The 13,374-nt window shown below is 31.0% G+C and overlaps 1 protein-coding gene and 1 long non-coding RNA gene across 3 annotated transcripts in view; both read right to left on the minus strand.

Annotated features, from left to right (window-relative positions):
* Positions 1 to 5,779: 5,779 nt before the first annotated feature.
* LOC107864268 (S-adenosyl-L-methionine:benzoic acid/salicylic acid carboxyl methyltransferase 2) overlaps positions 5,780 to 13,374 on the minus strand; it is a gene marked incomplete at its 3' end in the record, with an annotated part of 15,995 nt that continues 8,400 nt past the window's right edge. The window contains 2 exon segments of the mRNA XM_047408961.1: positions 5,780 to 5,989; positions 6,532 to 6,786. Of these exon segments, the coding sequence (XP_047264917.1) occupies positions 5,780 to 5,989; positions 6,532 to 6,786 (465 nt within the window).
* LOC107864269 lies at positions 7,710 to 10,800 on the minus strand. Of its 2 annotated transcripts, XR_007053342.1 has the most exons (9): positions 10,576 to 10,791; positions 9,452 to 9,573; positions 9,207 to 9,360; positions 8,933 to 9,110; positions 8,712 to 8,781; positions 8,350 to 8,442; positions 8,199 to 8,248; positions 8,051 to 8,076; positions 7,710 to 7,979 (listed from the first exon to the last, which is right to left on the minus strand). It is a non-coding gene; the product is annotated as an uncharacterized LOC107864269 (long non-coding RNA). The 2 variants fall into 2 exon arrangements; XR_001672602.2 differs by having other exon boundaries at positions 8,350 to 9,110; positions 10,576 to 10,800.

Genomic DNA, 13,374 nt, shown 5'->3' on the forward strand with positions numbered 1-13,374 from the left:
ATATATACTAATTTATAAAACATATACACGTGTATACGTTAAATATACACTTTTATAGAAGATATATACACGTGTATACGCACCATTCAATGTATATATACTACTACTTATAAAATATACTACATTATATATACATTACAATAGAAAAAAGATATACTTATATACTAATTTATAAAACATATACACATGTATACATTAAATATACACTTGTATAGAAGATATATACCCGAGTATACGCACCATTCAATGTATATATACTACTACTTATGAAATATACTACATTATATATACATTACAATAGAAAAAAGATATACTTATATACTAATTTATAAAACATAGACACATGTATACGTTAAATATACACTTTTGTAGAAGATATATACACGAGTATACGCACCATTCAATGTATATATACTACTACTTATAAAATATACTACAATATATATACATTAAAATATATATAGATATACTTATATACTAATTCAAAAAATATATACACATGTATACGTTAAATATACACTCCTATAGAAGATATATACACGTCTATACGCACCATTCAAAGTATATATACTACTAATTATAAAATATACTACAATATATTTACATTAAAATATATATATAGATATACTTATATACTAATTTAAAAATATATACATATGTATACGTTAAATATACACTTTTGTAGAAGATATATACACGTGTTTACGCACCATTCAATGTATATATACTACTACTTATAAAATATACTACAATATATATACATTAAAATATATATACTTATATACTAATTTATAAAATACATACACATGTATACGTTAAATATACACTTCTATAGAAGATATATACACGTGTATACGCACCATTCAATGTATATATATTGCTACTTATAAAATATACTACAATATATATACATTACAATATATATAGATATACTTATATAGTAATTCATAAAACATATACATATGTATACTTTAAATATACACTTCTATAGAAGATATATACACAAATATACGCACCATTCAATGTATATATACTACTACTTATAAAATATACTACATTATATATACATGAAAATATATATAGATATACTTATATACTAATTTATAAAACATATACACATGTATACGTTAATATACACTTCTATAGAAGATATATACACAAATATACAAAACATATGCTACTTAATATAATAAATTAATCATATATTATAAGTAAGTTTTTAATTTAAAGTAGAAAACTAGAAATTCAATTTAAAATTTTAAATCTTTAAATGAAAAAATATATAAAAAGCAAGGACTAAGGAGTAAATGAATTTGGGGAATTTTATTGATTGCAAAACAATCCAAAATTTATAATTTACATGAATGAAAAATCTACAAATTATGCATCATTTTTTCCAACTCATTCATGTTAATATTAACGGGAACTTGCATAGGATAGTCGAAGTCAACGGGGGAAAAACCATGCATTGGACTTGATTCTGCTAAGTTCTCCCGTGAAGTCATAATTTTTTCAAGTTTCAGCTCGTCGCTCGGCTCTGGTTCCATTCCTTGTTTTCTTCTTTCCGCTCTAATCCAATCTATGAGGCAAACTAGAACATTCATTGCATTGCTTCTCAATGAGTGTCGGTTGTCTCCAAGCTGTTGTCGTCCCTGACTAAAGGTGCTCTCTGATGCAACGGTTGACATTGGAACATTCAAAATATCTCTAGCTAATCTTGAAAGCACAGAATATTGTGTTTCATTACTCCTCCACCAATCCAACGTATTGATCCGTCGTCTGCGATCCTCTGGTGCCGTCCGAAGATAATATTTCAGCTCTTCCCGATAAGTTGATGTGTAAGTTCTCTCATCAACACTGTTCCAACAATTTAAATCAAAAAATGAATCACGAAAACCACTATGTGCCGGCCTTTTAGAAGATGATGGCTCCTCGGGAGGATGAGGAGCGATAGTTGGAGTGATATTTGTAGGTACGGCTAAATCAAATAAATTAGCATAGTAATTATATAATTTTTCTATGTAATCTTTTGCATCAGCCGTAGCCGTCCACAAATCAGGTTGTACTTATTCAGAATCATGGTTAGTATTTATTTCTAAGTTAGTATAAATAAGAGTACAAAAGTGGCACATATTATTATATTTCATACACGGATTTAGCATAGCACCAACCAAGCAAATAGGAGAAATCGCGAAAAAATATTTTTTAAATTTCGTAAACATGGTACTAACAACTTCTTTATAACCTTCTTTATTTTTATATTCTTTAAGCAAACCAGAAATATCGACTATATATGCCAAAATACAACAAACAGTGGGATAACAAGCACCGAAAAATTCAACCGTAGCTACATAAAATTTTTCTAAAAATTTAACAAGATCATTAATTGCAACCCAATCAGAATCATGTAGCATGCAATTAGCAGAATCAGCAAATGAACCGCAATGTTGGTTAAAAGCTAATGTAATAGGAATTCTATATTTATAACAAGTTTTTAAAAAATCATACGTAGAATTTCATCTAGTATCAATTTCCTCAGGCATCAATATCGGTGTAAGTCCATTTTCTTGATATTTAACTTTAAATTCTCTAATTCTCGATCTACGATTATTTCCTTGAATAAAACCAACAGCAAAACGAATTTTTTCAATATAAAGCTCTAAAAACTCAAGATCATCTTTTACAATTAAATTATATATATGACATGCACACTTAATATGAAAAATTTCAGGCAACGACGGAGATAACGTAGATTTTAATTTTTTTATAGTAGTCTTGTTGTTAGAAGCATTATCAAAAGCAATACATAAAATTTTATTTTCGATACCATAATATTCGGCAATTTTAACAATAGAATCAGCAATAAATTTTCCAGTATGTTTACAATCTTCATCATGTAAAAAAGCAAAAATACGTTTTTGCATCACGAAATTGCTATCCATCCAGTGACAAGTAACGGTTAAATAATCATTTTTATTTACAGCACGACCAAGATCAGAAGTTAGGGACAATCTACATTGAATATTTTTTAACAATGTTGATAAATAAAAATATTGTGAATGAAGTCTAAAAATATCAGACCGACAAGTACTTCTAGGAAAACCGTTAAACATAGGATTATAAATTGCTTGTATATAATAAATAAAGGCATCAGAAGAAGAAAAATTAAAAGGCTAACAACCCACAGCTATCATTTAGTTATTTCTTCTCGGTCCCTCAATTTATTATACTTCTTTGCTACGTGATCGGTTGCTGGGTCCATTCTAGTTTGCGTTGGCCCACCAACATCCCCACCACCTTGTGCAATATTTAACTCTCTTTTGTGAGCTTCAGCTAAATGTCTCATTAACGTACTCGTACCCCCTTACTTGCCTTCACTTCTATGCTTATATATTTGTTGACAAATATTTCATTGAACCTCAATATCTGATATACGTTCAAAAAATTGCCATGCAACACTAGTTGTTTTACGAGGTCTTGGAGCACGGAAATGACGGGGAGAGAGATTAACCGATCAGATCTAACGTTAGCATTTTCTACTGCGAATGTCTCAGCAATATTTTCATTATCTTCGTCTAAATTAACCGCATCTACTTCATTTTCTTCTTCTATACTGTAATTTTCCTGAGCTTCTACATAATCCATATCGTGAACACCTACACCTAAAGGTACACCTAATTTTCCTCAAAAGGTTGACTAAGCGGTGTCGGAGGCACACAGGTATATCTACTACTTGAACTACCTCTACCGCTAGTAATTAGCTTTTTACTACCACTACTGCTTCCGGGACAAAAAATTTTAACACCTTTAGTAGCGAGGTTTCTTAATTTATCCATAATATAAATTAAATTAAACTAAAAAAATTTAAAATACACAAATATGATAAAATTAAATATTAAACAATTAATACAATAAATAAAAATTAAACGTAAGAGATGGAACGACAATACCAAATTTTGGAAGTATACGAAGGTTGCGACTTTAGAAACTTCCGCTCGTACTTTGTAAACGAAAAATTCAAAAATTAAAGTGAACACTTTAAGAAATTAAATATATTGAATATTTGAGAATTGAGATTTGATAGAGAATGAGATTTGAGAGAGTGAAAAAATGTGTGAAAAATGATTTGAAGTTGTTGGGTATTTATAGAATTTTTTTGCGGATTAAAAAATATTTTTTAAAGTAATTTTTTTTTTTTAATAAAAGGGGCCCAAACTAGCCATTTGGATCCAAAAACGGTCATATAGTCGTTGGGCCAACGGCTAGTTTGGCCCAAAATTCATTTTTTTTTTTAAAAAAAATAAAAATAAAAAAAATCAATCCGGGCCGGGCCGGTTAACCGGCGGGCCTGAACCAGGCTTGCTCCGGTCCGAACTAATCGGGCCCAAAATTAAAAAAAATGGCCCGGGACCCGGAACCCTAAAGCCTTAGGGCTTTTCGGGTTGGGTCAAACCGGGCCGGATCGGGCCGGCCCACTTGACAGGCTTACTTATAATTACATTAAAAAAATTCTCAATAAGTTTAAATATTAACAGGTGGTAATCCATAACTAAGTAATGAGATGACTCAGTGGTAGGAGTGACACACTTGAGATATGTGTCATGCTATTGCTTATTGTGAGTTCGAACTCTTATGGAGGTTTCTTTTTTTCCCATTTAATTTTTTACAGCTTTATTTATTTTATTGAAAGCCCACAAGTTTGAAATCCTGGATCCGCCTCTTTCCTATACTTACATGATACATGTATTATTATCAGCGATGGAGTTAGGATTTTCATTAAAGGAGTTCAAAAGTAAATATACAAACTAATTAAAGAGGGTTCAACATGTATTATATATACGTAAAAAATAATTTTAACTATATATATATATATATATATATATATATATATATATATATATATAAATAGTATAGTTTTTCGCCGAAGGAGGTTCGAATGAACCTCTAGCCTAAGGATAGCTCTACCCCGACTATTATAATCGATTATAATCAACGAAATCACAAATTTAATTAAGGAAATTCAAAAAATTAAAGAAATAGTCAAATGCAACGTCACATATTCAGTATATATACATTATTAAAAAAAAAAAAACTTGCATATGTCATGTAAGTTTTTTTAAAAAGATATGATTCGAATAAATCCCTTGCGTTCACAACTCAAGTTGTGTATATAAATTAATTTATTGTGATATCATGTGATTGTGGAACCTATTCATGTCGAATAAAGGTTTTGATTATGTAAGCTTAATGAATATATATATTAGCAAATACCTTTTTTTTTTTCCACATAAAGTTACCCACGTTTCTCTTAATATATAATAATATAATAAAAACAACACAACAACTATTTTTTCAATTACTGATGAATAACAAAGACACTCGATACTCCATTATTGGTACATATGATTTCTTAGATAAACATATCTAAGACCACACTTAATGCACTAGACAATTAATTAACTACATAAATTAGCACCTCAATCACACACATTTGAAGTGCAAAAAAGAAAAAGAAAAAAAAAAGAATGAAATTATTGCCATGCATCAAACTACGGGGAATCCAAAACTTAAACTCCGCGTATTTATATTCTGAATCCGTCTTTAACTCAACATATTTATATTCTGAATCCGCCTTAAACTCAACGTATTCATACTCTGGATTTGCCTCTGACATTATGTGGTCTTATTTTTTCTTGGTCAATGAGACAGTGGCATTTATAATAATTTTTTCATATTTTTGGAACACTAAATCCATCAATTTTGGACCAAATTGGCTAACAAGTAAAGGTTCAGCCACAGCTCTCATGCACCTCGACACATTATAACCACCATTAATATGATCATTAGAAGCATTCCAATGGATTCTTGTAGCTTCCAATCTATTAATGGTGAATGAATTTTCTTTCTCAACTATGTACTTCACTTCTGCTGGTGATGGTGTATATTGAGGAATGTTGAAGGCATCCAATTTCTCTTCTTCTATCAATCCCTGCATTAATTCATAAAGAATTTTTACACGATCAATATGACAGTATTACAGTTCAATCGATTATCATACGAATTAATATTATGCGTTACATGCATGTTATATTACATGTCAACTTAACTATAGGGATTCGGAAACAACCTCTTTACCTCCACGAGGTAGTGATAAAGTCTGTGAACTCAGGGGAAGAGCCACCTTATAGCTAGGGAGTTCATCCGAACCCCCTTCGGTGAAATTGTTTTCTATTTATATATGATTAAAATTACTTTATATATATACATATATATAGTTGATGTTGAACCCCTTTTGACTTAGTTCGTGTGCTTACTTTTTTCAATTTTAAACCCTCTTAATGAAAATTCTGACCCCGCCACCGTGTGAATAGGGAAGTTATAAGTTAAATATGTTAAATTACCTACTCTTAGTTAGTTTAATCAAATTTTGTCAGGGCATAAACTACCAATTTGTCTTCTAACAAGAAGGTGTAGTAAAATATTACAAGTTGAGATAAAAAAAAATATTTAACATAAATAACCAAAGCTTACCTCAACAACCAATTCATTAAGGGCCATGGATAAAAGTTCCCAAATATAGCAACATTCTTTGCTAGAGGGATCTTCATTTTCTCTTCCTAAAAATGTTAATACCATTTTCCCACCTTTCATCAATTCTTCAGAACGATATTTCAGAAAATTTGTAAAATCTTTTCCATATTGCTTGTAATATGCTTTTATAACACTTGGTGGACTTGTACTTGACATGTAAATATTCCCCTTGTTCTTTTCAATCAAATTAGGAACCTGACATATAGATAAAAGAAAAAAATAAATTAGAAGAAGATATAATGTGATTAGTTAAGTTTTTTATAAAAAAAAAAATTAAGCGGGTTCACTAAAGTTTCACTATATATATATATATATATATATATATGCAGGGTTCTTTATATATATATGCAGGGTAAAAAGAAGGGCGGGGCCACAAAGATCTATTGTACGCAATATTATCATACATTTCTGCACTTCCAAGGCTTGAACCCGTGACCTTCTCGTCACATCACTACAAGAAAAACAGCCTATAAGGAAGGGAAATATGGTCCCAGAAAGTCCAAATCTCGTCCCAATTGGTCTTTTAGGACCAGAAAAATCTGGTCGCGTTCCGTTCTAACAGGCTCCGCCGTTAAAAGTTATTAGCGACGAGTCCAATAATCCAATCCTTAAAACCCTTTTGTGACGGCAAAAAATTTGGTCGTAATTGCATTGTTGCGACGGTATACCTTGTCCCAATCGACTAATTACCTGGTCTTAACTATTCTTTTGCGACGAGTAATCTCGTCCCAAATAAACTAACTACCTTGTTATAATTATGTTTTAGCGACGGTATTTTGTCTCAAATAGACTAACTACCTCATCGTAATTATCTTTTTGCGACGGTATTTCTTGTCCCAAATAGACTAACTACATGGTCATAATTATCTTTTAACGACGGTATTTCTTGTCTCAAATAGACTAATTACTTCATCGTAATTATCTTTTCGCAGCGGTATTTCTCATCCCAAATAGACTAACTACATGGTCATAGTTATCCTTTAGCCACGAGCAAAATTCTTTTCCTAAATTAACCTTTAAGGACGAGCCATATTCTAATCGTAGATCAACCATTAAAGACGAGCAACATCTCATACTAGATAAACATTTAAAGACAAGCAATATTCTAGTCTCTAACGTCACAAAATAATAAATTTCATCAAATAAATACCAAATTACTATCGAGAATCTCTATACAAAAACATGATATATAATTAGACCAGAAAACTTGGTTAACATTATCGCGTGATATATAGTTTCACAAAAGAAGACCAAAACCAAAAATATTTGTCTGAGGCTTGTACAAGAGAAGAGGGATTCCTTGAACTACTGAATGTCTCTCTGTGATGTCTGTCAAGGGCAATCCTAGTCAAAATAGCCTGAAGCTTTGTTCCAACAGCTAAAATGATCTGAAAAGAATATTCATAAGAATTTCCCCTAAAAGTAACTCAGGAAGATGAACAACGGAAAAGAATCTTACAATCAGAGGAATTAATGCTTGCCACCCTGCAATGGGTCAAATAATTCAGATTATGCAAAAACTGTAGTACTCAAACTGAATGGTAGAGACTAAAATGGAAGAACTAAACGATTTCCAGAAATGGATCCGATTACACAACATGACTTACCGCTAACATTCAGCAGCAAGAAAAGCACAAATGATGCCCAAAAAACTGGACTGCAGGAAATTAATCAGTAAAGGTAAGCAAGTCAACCAGCAGCATCAAAAAAAGAGCCTAGGGACTCCCAGATGTATGAGGCATCAAAAACATAAACTACCTGAAAGATTACAACAAAAGCGGACAAGAAGATTGTAGAGCGAACAGACCCTGTAAGAGCATACCAACAGGTGCGTGTAGGAGCATCCATAAACTGGGATAAGATTTACATAAGATCAGCAAGTGTTCTTAAAAGAATTACTTCACTAGAAACTCCTTTTTTATTTTTTAAGAAAGGTAACAGCATTACATATTCTCAGCAGAAAGTCTGTGCTGGGATCCATATGACAGTTCAAAAAAACAAAAAAAAAGTGAATCCTTTCTGACAAGGACTATAATGTGAGTCTGCTTCTTCTAAAAGTTCTTTACCTCAAAAGTTGAATAAAAATACACAGCTCATCTTAATTTTCTGAATAGACTTACTTTTCTCTCCAAGAATCCAAGTCAAGTCACAACGCAATGCATTCATAACTTATTTCTTCACTACATCAACCTGAAATGAAAGGAAAATCAATCTCTTGGGCATGCAATGAATACTAAATACACCAATTCTTATAGTCTAATTCTCTTTAATCATATATGAATTTCAATTGTAGGTGCCATTTCTCTGGCATGACAGGTATAGTGGTAAATTATAGTTCTACCCCTGAGGTAAGAAGAACCAGCTCAGCATGTGCAAAGCAGAATACATATGAAGTCCTCCATTTATCAGGCACGTCCTGCCTAATTACACTTGTCTGCTTCGCGTGTTCTCCTTCTAATTAACTCCGACACATACGTTACCACTCCATGCCTGTGCTAGCATATTCCGGAGCAACATAACTGATAAAGAAGCGGTTATTGGCAATTTAATTTCTAAAAGTAACTCAATATTAGAAACAAAACAATGATATAGGGTTTGAAACGTCGAGAACTAACCCAAATGTTCCCATAATCCGAGTAGTAATGTAGCTCTTCTCAGCACCCAAAAGCTTTGCCAAGCCAAAGTCGGACACTTTTGGATTCCACTTCTTATCAAGCAAAATATTGCTTGATTTGATGTGGTTCAAGCCCCTTATGCAGATAGGTTAACCTGTAAGGCTCAGCAAGATTTAGTTTACTCCCTTTAACACAAAGTAGAAAAACAATCACCTCTCAAAACAAAAAATTTAGCTGGTTTTTACCCTTTAGCTGTTCCAAGAATGATATCCATTCTAATTTCCCATGTAAGAGGGCTGGAAGGTCCCACATCTCCGTGAAGCCACTGTTCTAAGTTCCCAGTGTCCAAGTACTCATACACAGCATCCTGAAATAGCATATTGACCATATTGTGTAATTCACTTCATCCAAACTCAAAACTCAAAAGCAGAATCACCAGAATTACATGCCAAAAACATCCTAGAAGATAACCAACACCATAATGCTTTAGGTAACTGAATTAAACTGCAGACAACTGAGAATCGAATTACCTGTGAGCTCCCTCGGCACAGTGACCGAGTAACCTCACCAAATTCTTATGCCAAACCCGACCAATTGCTTCAACTTCAACCTTTAACTAATCTTTGAAGCTAAATTTACAACCAATTCACAAAGAAGGAAAGAACTTTGAATACTACACCTGTTATTGAGCAAATTCTTAACAGCAACTCTACTATTATCAACCATAACTCCACGGTAAACAATACCATATTTTGTGTCTCAAGGAGGCAGTGTAATTGTGTGAAAGCACAATAGTTCATCCAATATAATACTACAACACAACTGTAATGCTTGCTAAATGCATTCTTTAACAAAAAAAAAGACCCAGATTGCAACCTAATTAGATGCGTTCTTTAACAAAAAGACCCAGATTTTACAATTAGAAAATTCAATCAAGTGGATGAAAAAAGAGAAGATATAATAATACTCTGGAAACTAATGCAGACTTCAGAAAATTTGAGCCAGAAGAAAGTGCAAAATGCTATTTTTACCTATCGCTACACAGATCACAGTTCATAACAATGTCTTCCTAACAAGAAACAATAATTTAGTAAAAATTTGGGGACTTGCTAGCCAAACTGGTCTATTATTGTGATCTGATAACTTCAAAAATAAGAAATAGGCAAGAATGGAGTGGGATGCTATACTCCAATTTATATTTTACCATCCAGAAACATCTCTACTCAAATCCTTTCGTCCGAATATCCCTGGCACCAGTAAATCGAAGCTATGTCGTAATTATTTGTTCTAATGTGACCAACCAAACACTGTATTTCTTTAACGCTAACCAAACGACACCTAAATATTTGCGGGAGAAGAAAGAACTTACTGATAATGAACAGCAGAAATTCCTTGGAAGGACACTCCACGGCAAAGCTCAGTACCAGATTGATTGGTCTTAACGGCGTCTCCTCTGCAAAATTGGTTGGTCCAGCCGGCGTCGACGATCGATGTACTGGGCGTCCTATGGGTGCTATAGAGAGGATTGAAAGATAGCAATTATAATCTATTACCTAAATTTAATTTTCAGAATGTTAATAAAGAAATTGGCGCTAATTAGTTTTTCCCGCTCAAACCTCCTAATTCAAATTTAGGACCAGTTAAAAAAATTACTATTAGGGACTGAATTTTATATCGTCACAATAAAGTAGTAGAATATTAAGGATCAAGATTCAATCTCGTCCTAATAAATATACTTTTAGCGATCAAATTATTGACTCGTCCTTAAATATTGATCTTAAATAGTCCTTTTTCTTGTAGTGCGTAACACTAAATGAACATATATATATATATATATATGTGCTTAGGTAAAAAATTTTCAAGAATATAGTATAACGTTCAACGTTTCAATAATATCAATATATAGATATAAAGGAGACTTATAAAAATGCTTATATGAGACCTCTTTATAACGTCCATTGCTATTTATTTTTTTTATCAATTTTTTGAAATTTTTGTTTTATATTTTCCTCAAAAAATTTTGCCACATCATCTTAAAATAACTCATCAATTACTTTATAATTATCTACATTCATTGATAAATTGAAAAGAAAATGCGTTTAAGAATATTAAAGAGTTTTTATCTTTCTTCTTCTTTTTCTAAATGTTAAAAAACAAAAATTATCTCATTTAATGAAAGATGAAGTCATTTTGAGTGAAATAATCATGATCATTAAACGTCAGGTTTACTATAGATACTGCCTTTTCCTGTTCTTGATGTTACAATTTCTTTAGCATGCCTTTTCACACATATATATATATATATATATGGTTTTTGTATAAATTTGAACTTGAGTGTTTTCCATATACGAGGTAAGTATTTTAATATATTTTTTAGAATATTGCATTTTTCAGAAAGAATTGACTAAATTTTAAGTTATAATTTTTGTTTCATTCGATTAGTTACTAATCTTTTTTTTTCTTTTTTGTTTCATGTAAATTCGGGAGTTAGGGTTCTGCATCTGAATTCATTTTGATCCAATATCGGGTTAATCGTCATTAGGAGTACAGAGCCTTGGAGTCCCGCAAATTAAGAGTCCAAACTTCTAAACGGAGTATAGTATTTTTTTTTATCCTTTGGTTTAATTTATGTTGAGTTTTTGTGTTAACTAACTTTTGTGGTGGAATTTATTTGCGGTAACTTTATTGTATTATTGAACTTATGATAGACGTATTACTAGTTTGTCCTTTTAGAACGTAGCCTTAACCTTCCGATTTTCCAAATGAAAAATGATTATTGTCAGACAAAAAATACATTTCATCATATTCGATTATTTCTTTGAGAACTCATTATCAATATCCTAAATAAGATTAACATAGCAACCTCCACATTTTTCTTTAAAATATAAAAATAAACAAATAAAATTTCAGTTTTAACTAAACTAAGAAATAGGTCACTAAATTCAGATTTTTACAAAAAGAGTCTACCCGCTAATTTAACTTATTTTTAATAAAATAATTTTAACATTTATTTTATCTTTTCAACATTCAAATTTTCGGTTTTCAGGTTTAAGAAAGCGCAAGGTATATACATTCTTTTTCTACCTCGTATAAGGTACATTGTATCACTTTCACAACAATTATTTTACATCATATCTATTATTATCGTTGTTGTTATTATTATTATTATTATTATTATTATTATTATTATTATTATTATTATCTCAATCTTGTTACTGCTTATGTATTAAATTATCATATTTTCCTTTTTTGCTTATTTTCAATCTAAGTTTATTTAAGTTTCACAAATTAAGTAAAAAATTTACATTTTTTCGTACTTTCAAATATATTCATAGTCACATTTTGTCTTAAATTATTCCACACTTTAAAATATTTTTATAAATTCTATTCAATTTTCTACATGTAAAGATAATAAAGTTATTTTATTTTATCCAAATCATAAAAAATGAAAAGCTATTTTTCTCATATCTTAAAATATTTATGTAACATTCATATATGTGATGATTGCATTACTTCCTTGTCCATGGTAGCATCACATTTGTCATACCTTAAGTTTTCTTTTTTTTATATAAAATAACAAGTAGAAAATAATGATGAAAGTTTTTTTATCACAATTTTCGTAAATAAATAAAAGCAATGATTTTTCCTAAACTAAGCGTAAGGACTATTCTCGGATAGGCTCTGAGGGGTGCCTAACACTTTTCCCTCGAGTAACCAAAACCCTTACTCAGAATCTCTAAATATTTTCAAAAGATCAAAACAGAGTTTTTGACATAAAAAATGGTTTTTTCCTAATTTTCCTAAAAAGTTAGGTGGCGGCTCTAAAAAATAAATTTTCAAATCACAAAAGTCATTAAACACCAGCATACGTCGTGTGCTGTTTCGACCGGTTCGAAATAGGGCTCGACATTCCCCTTTGACCTTCTTTCAGCACCTTTATTATCCTCTTCAATACGAAGTCGGACAATAAAATCTTCAATAGTCATCTCCTTGCGTTTATGCTTTAAGTAGTTTTTGAAGTCTTTCCACAAAGGTGGTAGCTTCTCAACTATCGCTGCTACTTAAAAAGCATCATTCACAATTAAACCTACAAAACAGTTTATGTGAGTATTAAGAACATTTTTAATTTGTTCAACTAAGGTATTTTTGAAAAATACCTTAGTTGAAC

Source organism: Capsicum annuum, chromosome 3, assembly GCF_002878395.1.
Source record: "Capsicum annuum cultivar UCD-10X-F1 chromosome 3, UCD10Xv1.1, whole genome shotgun sequence".
NCBI lineage: Eukaryota > Viridiplantae > Streptophyta > Magnoliopsida > Solanales > Solanaceae > Capsicum > Capsicum annuum.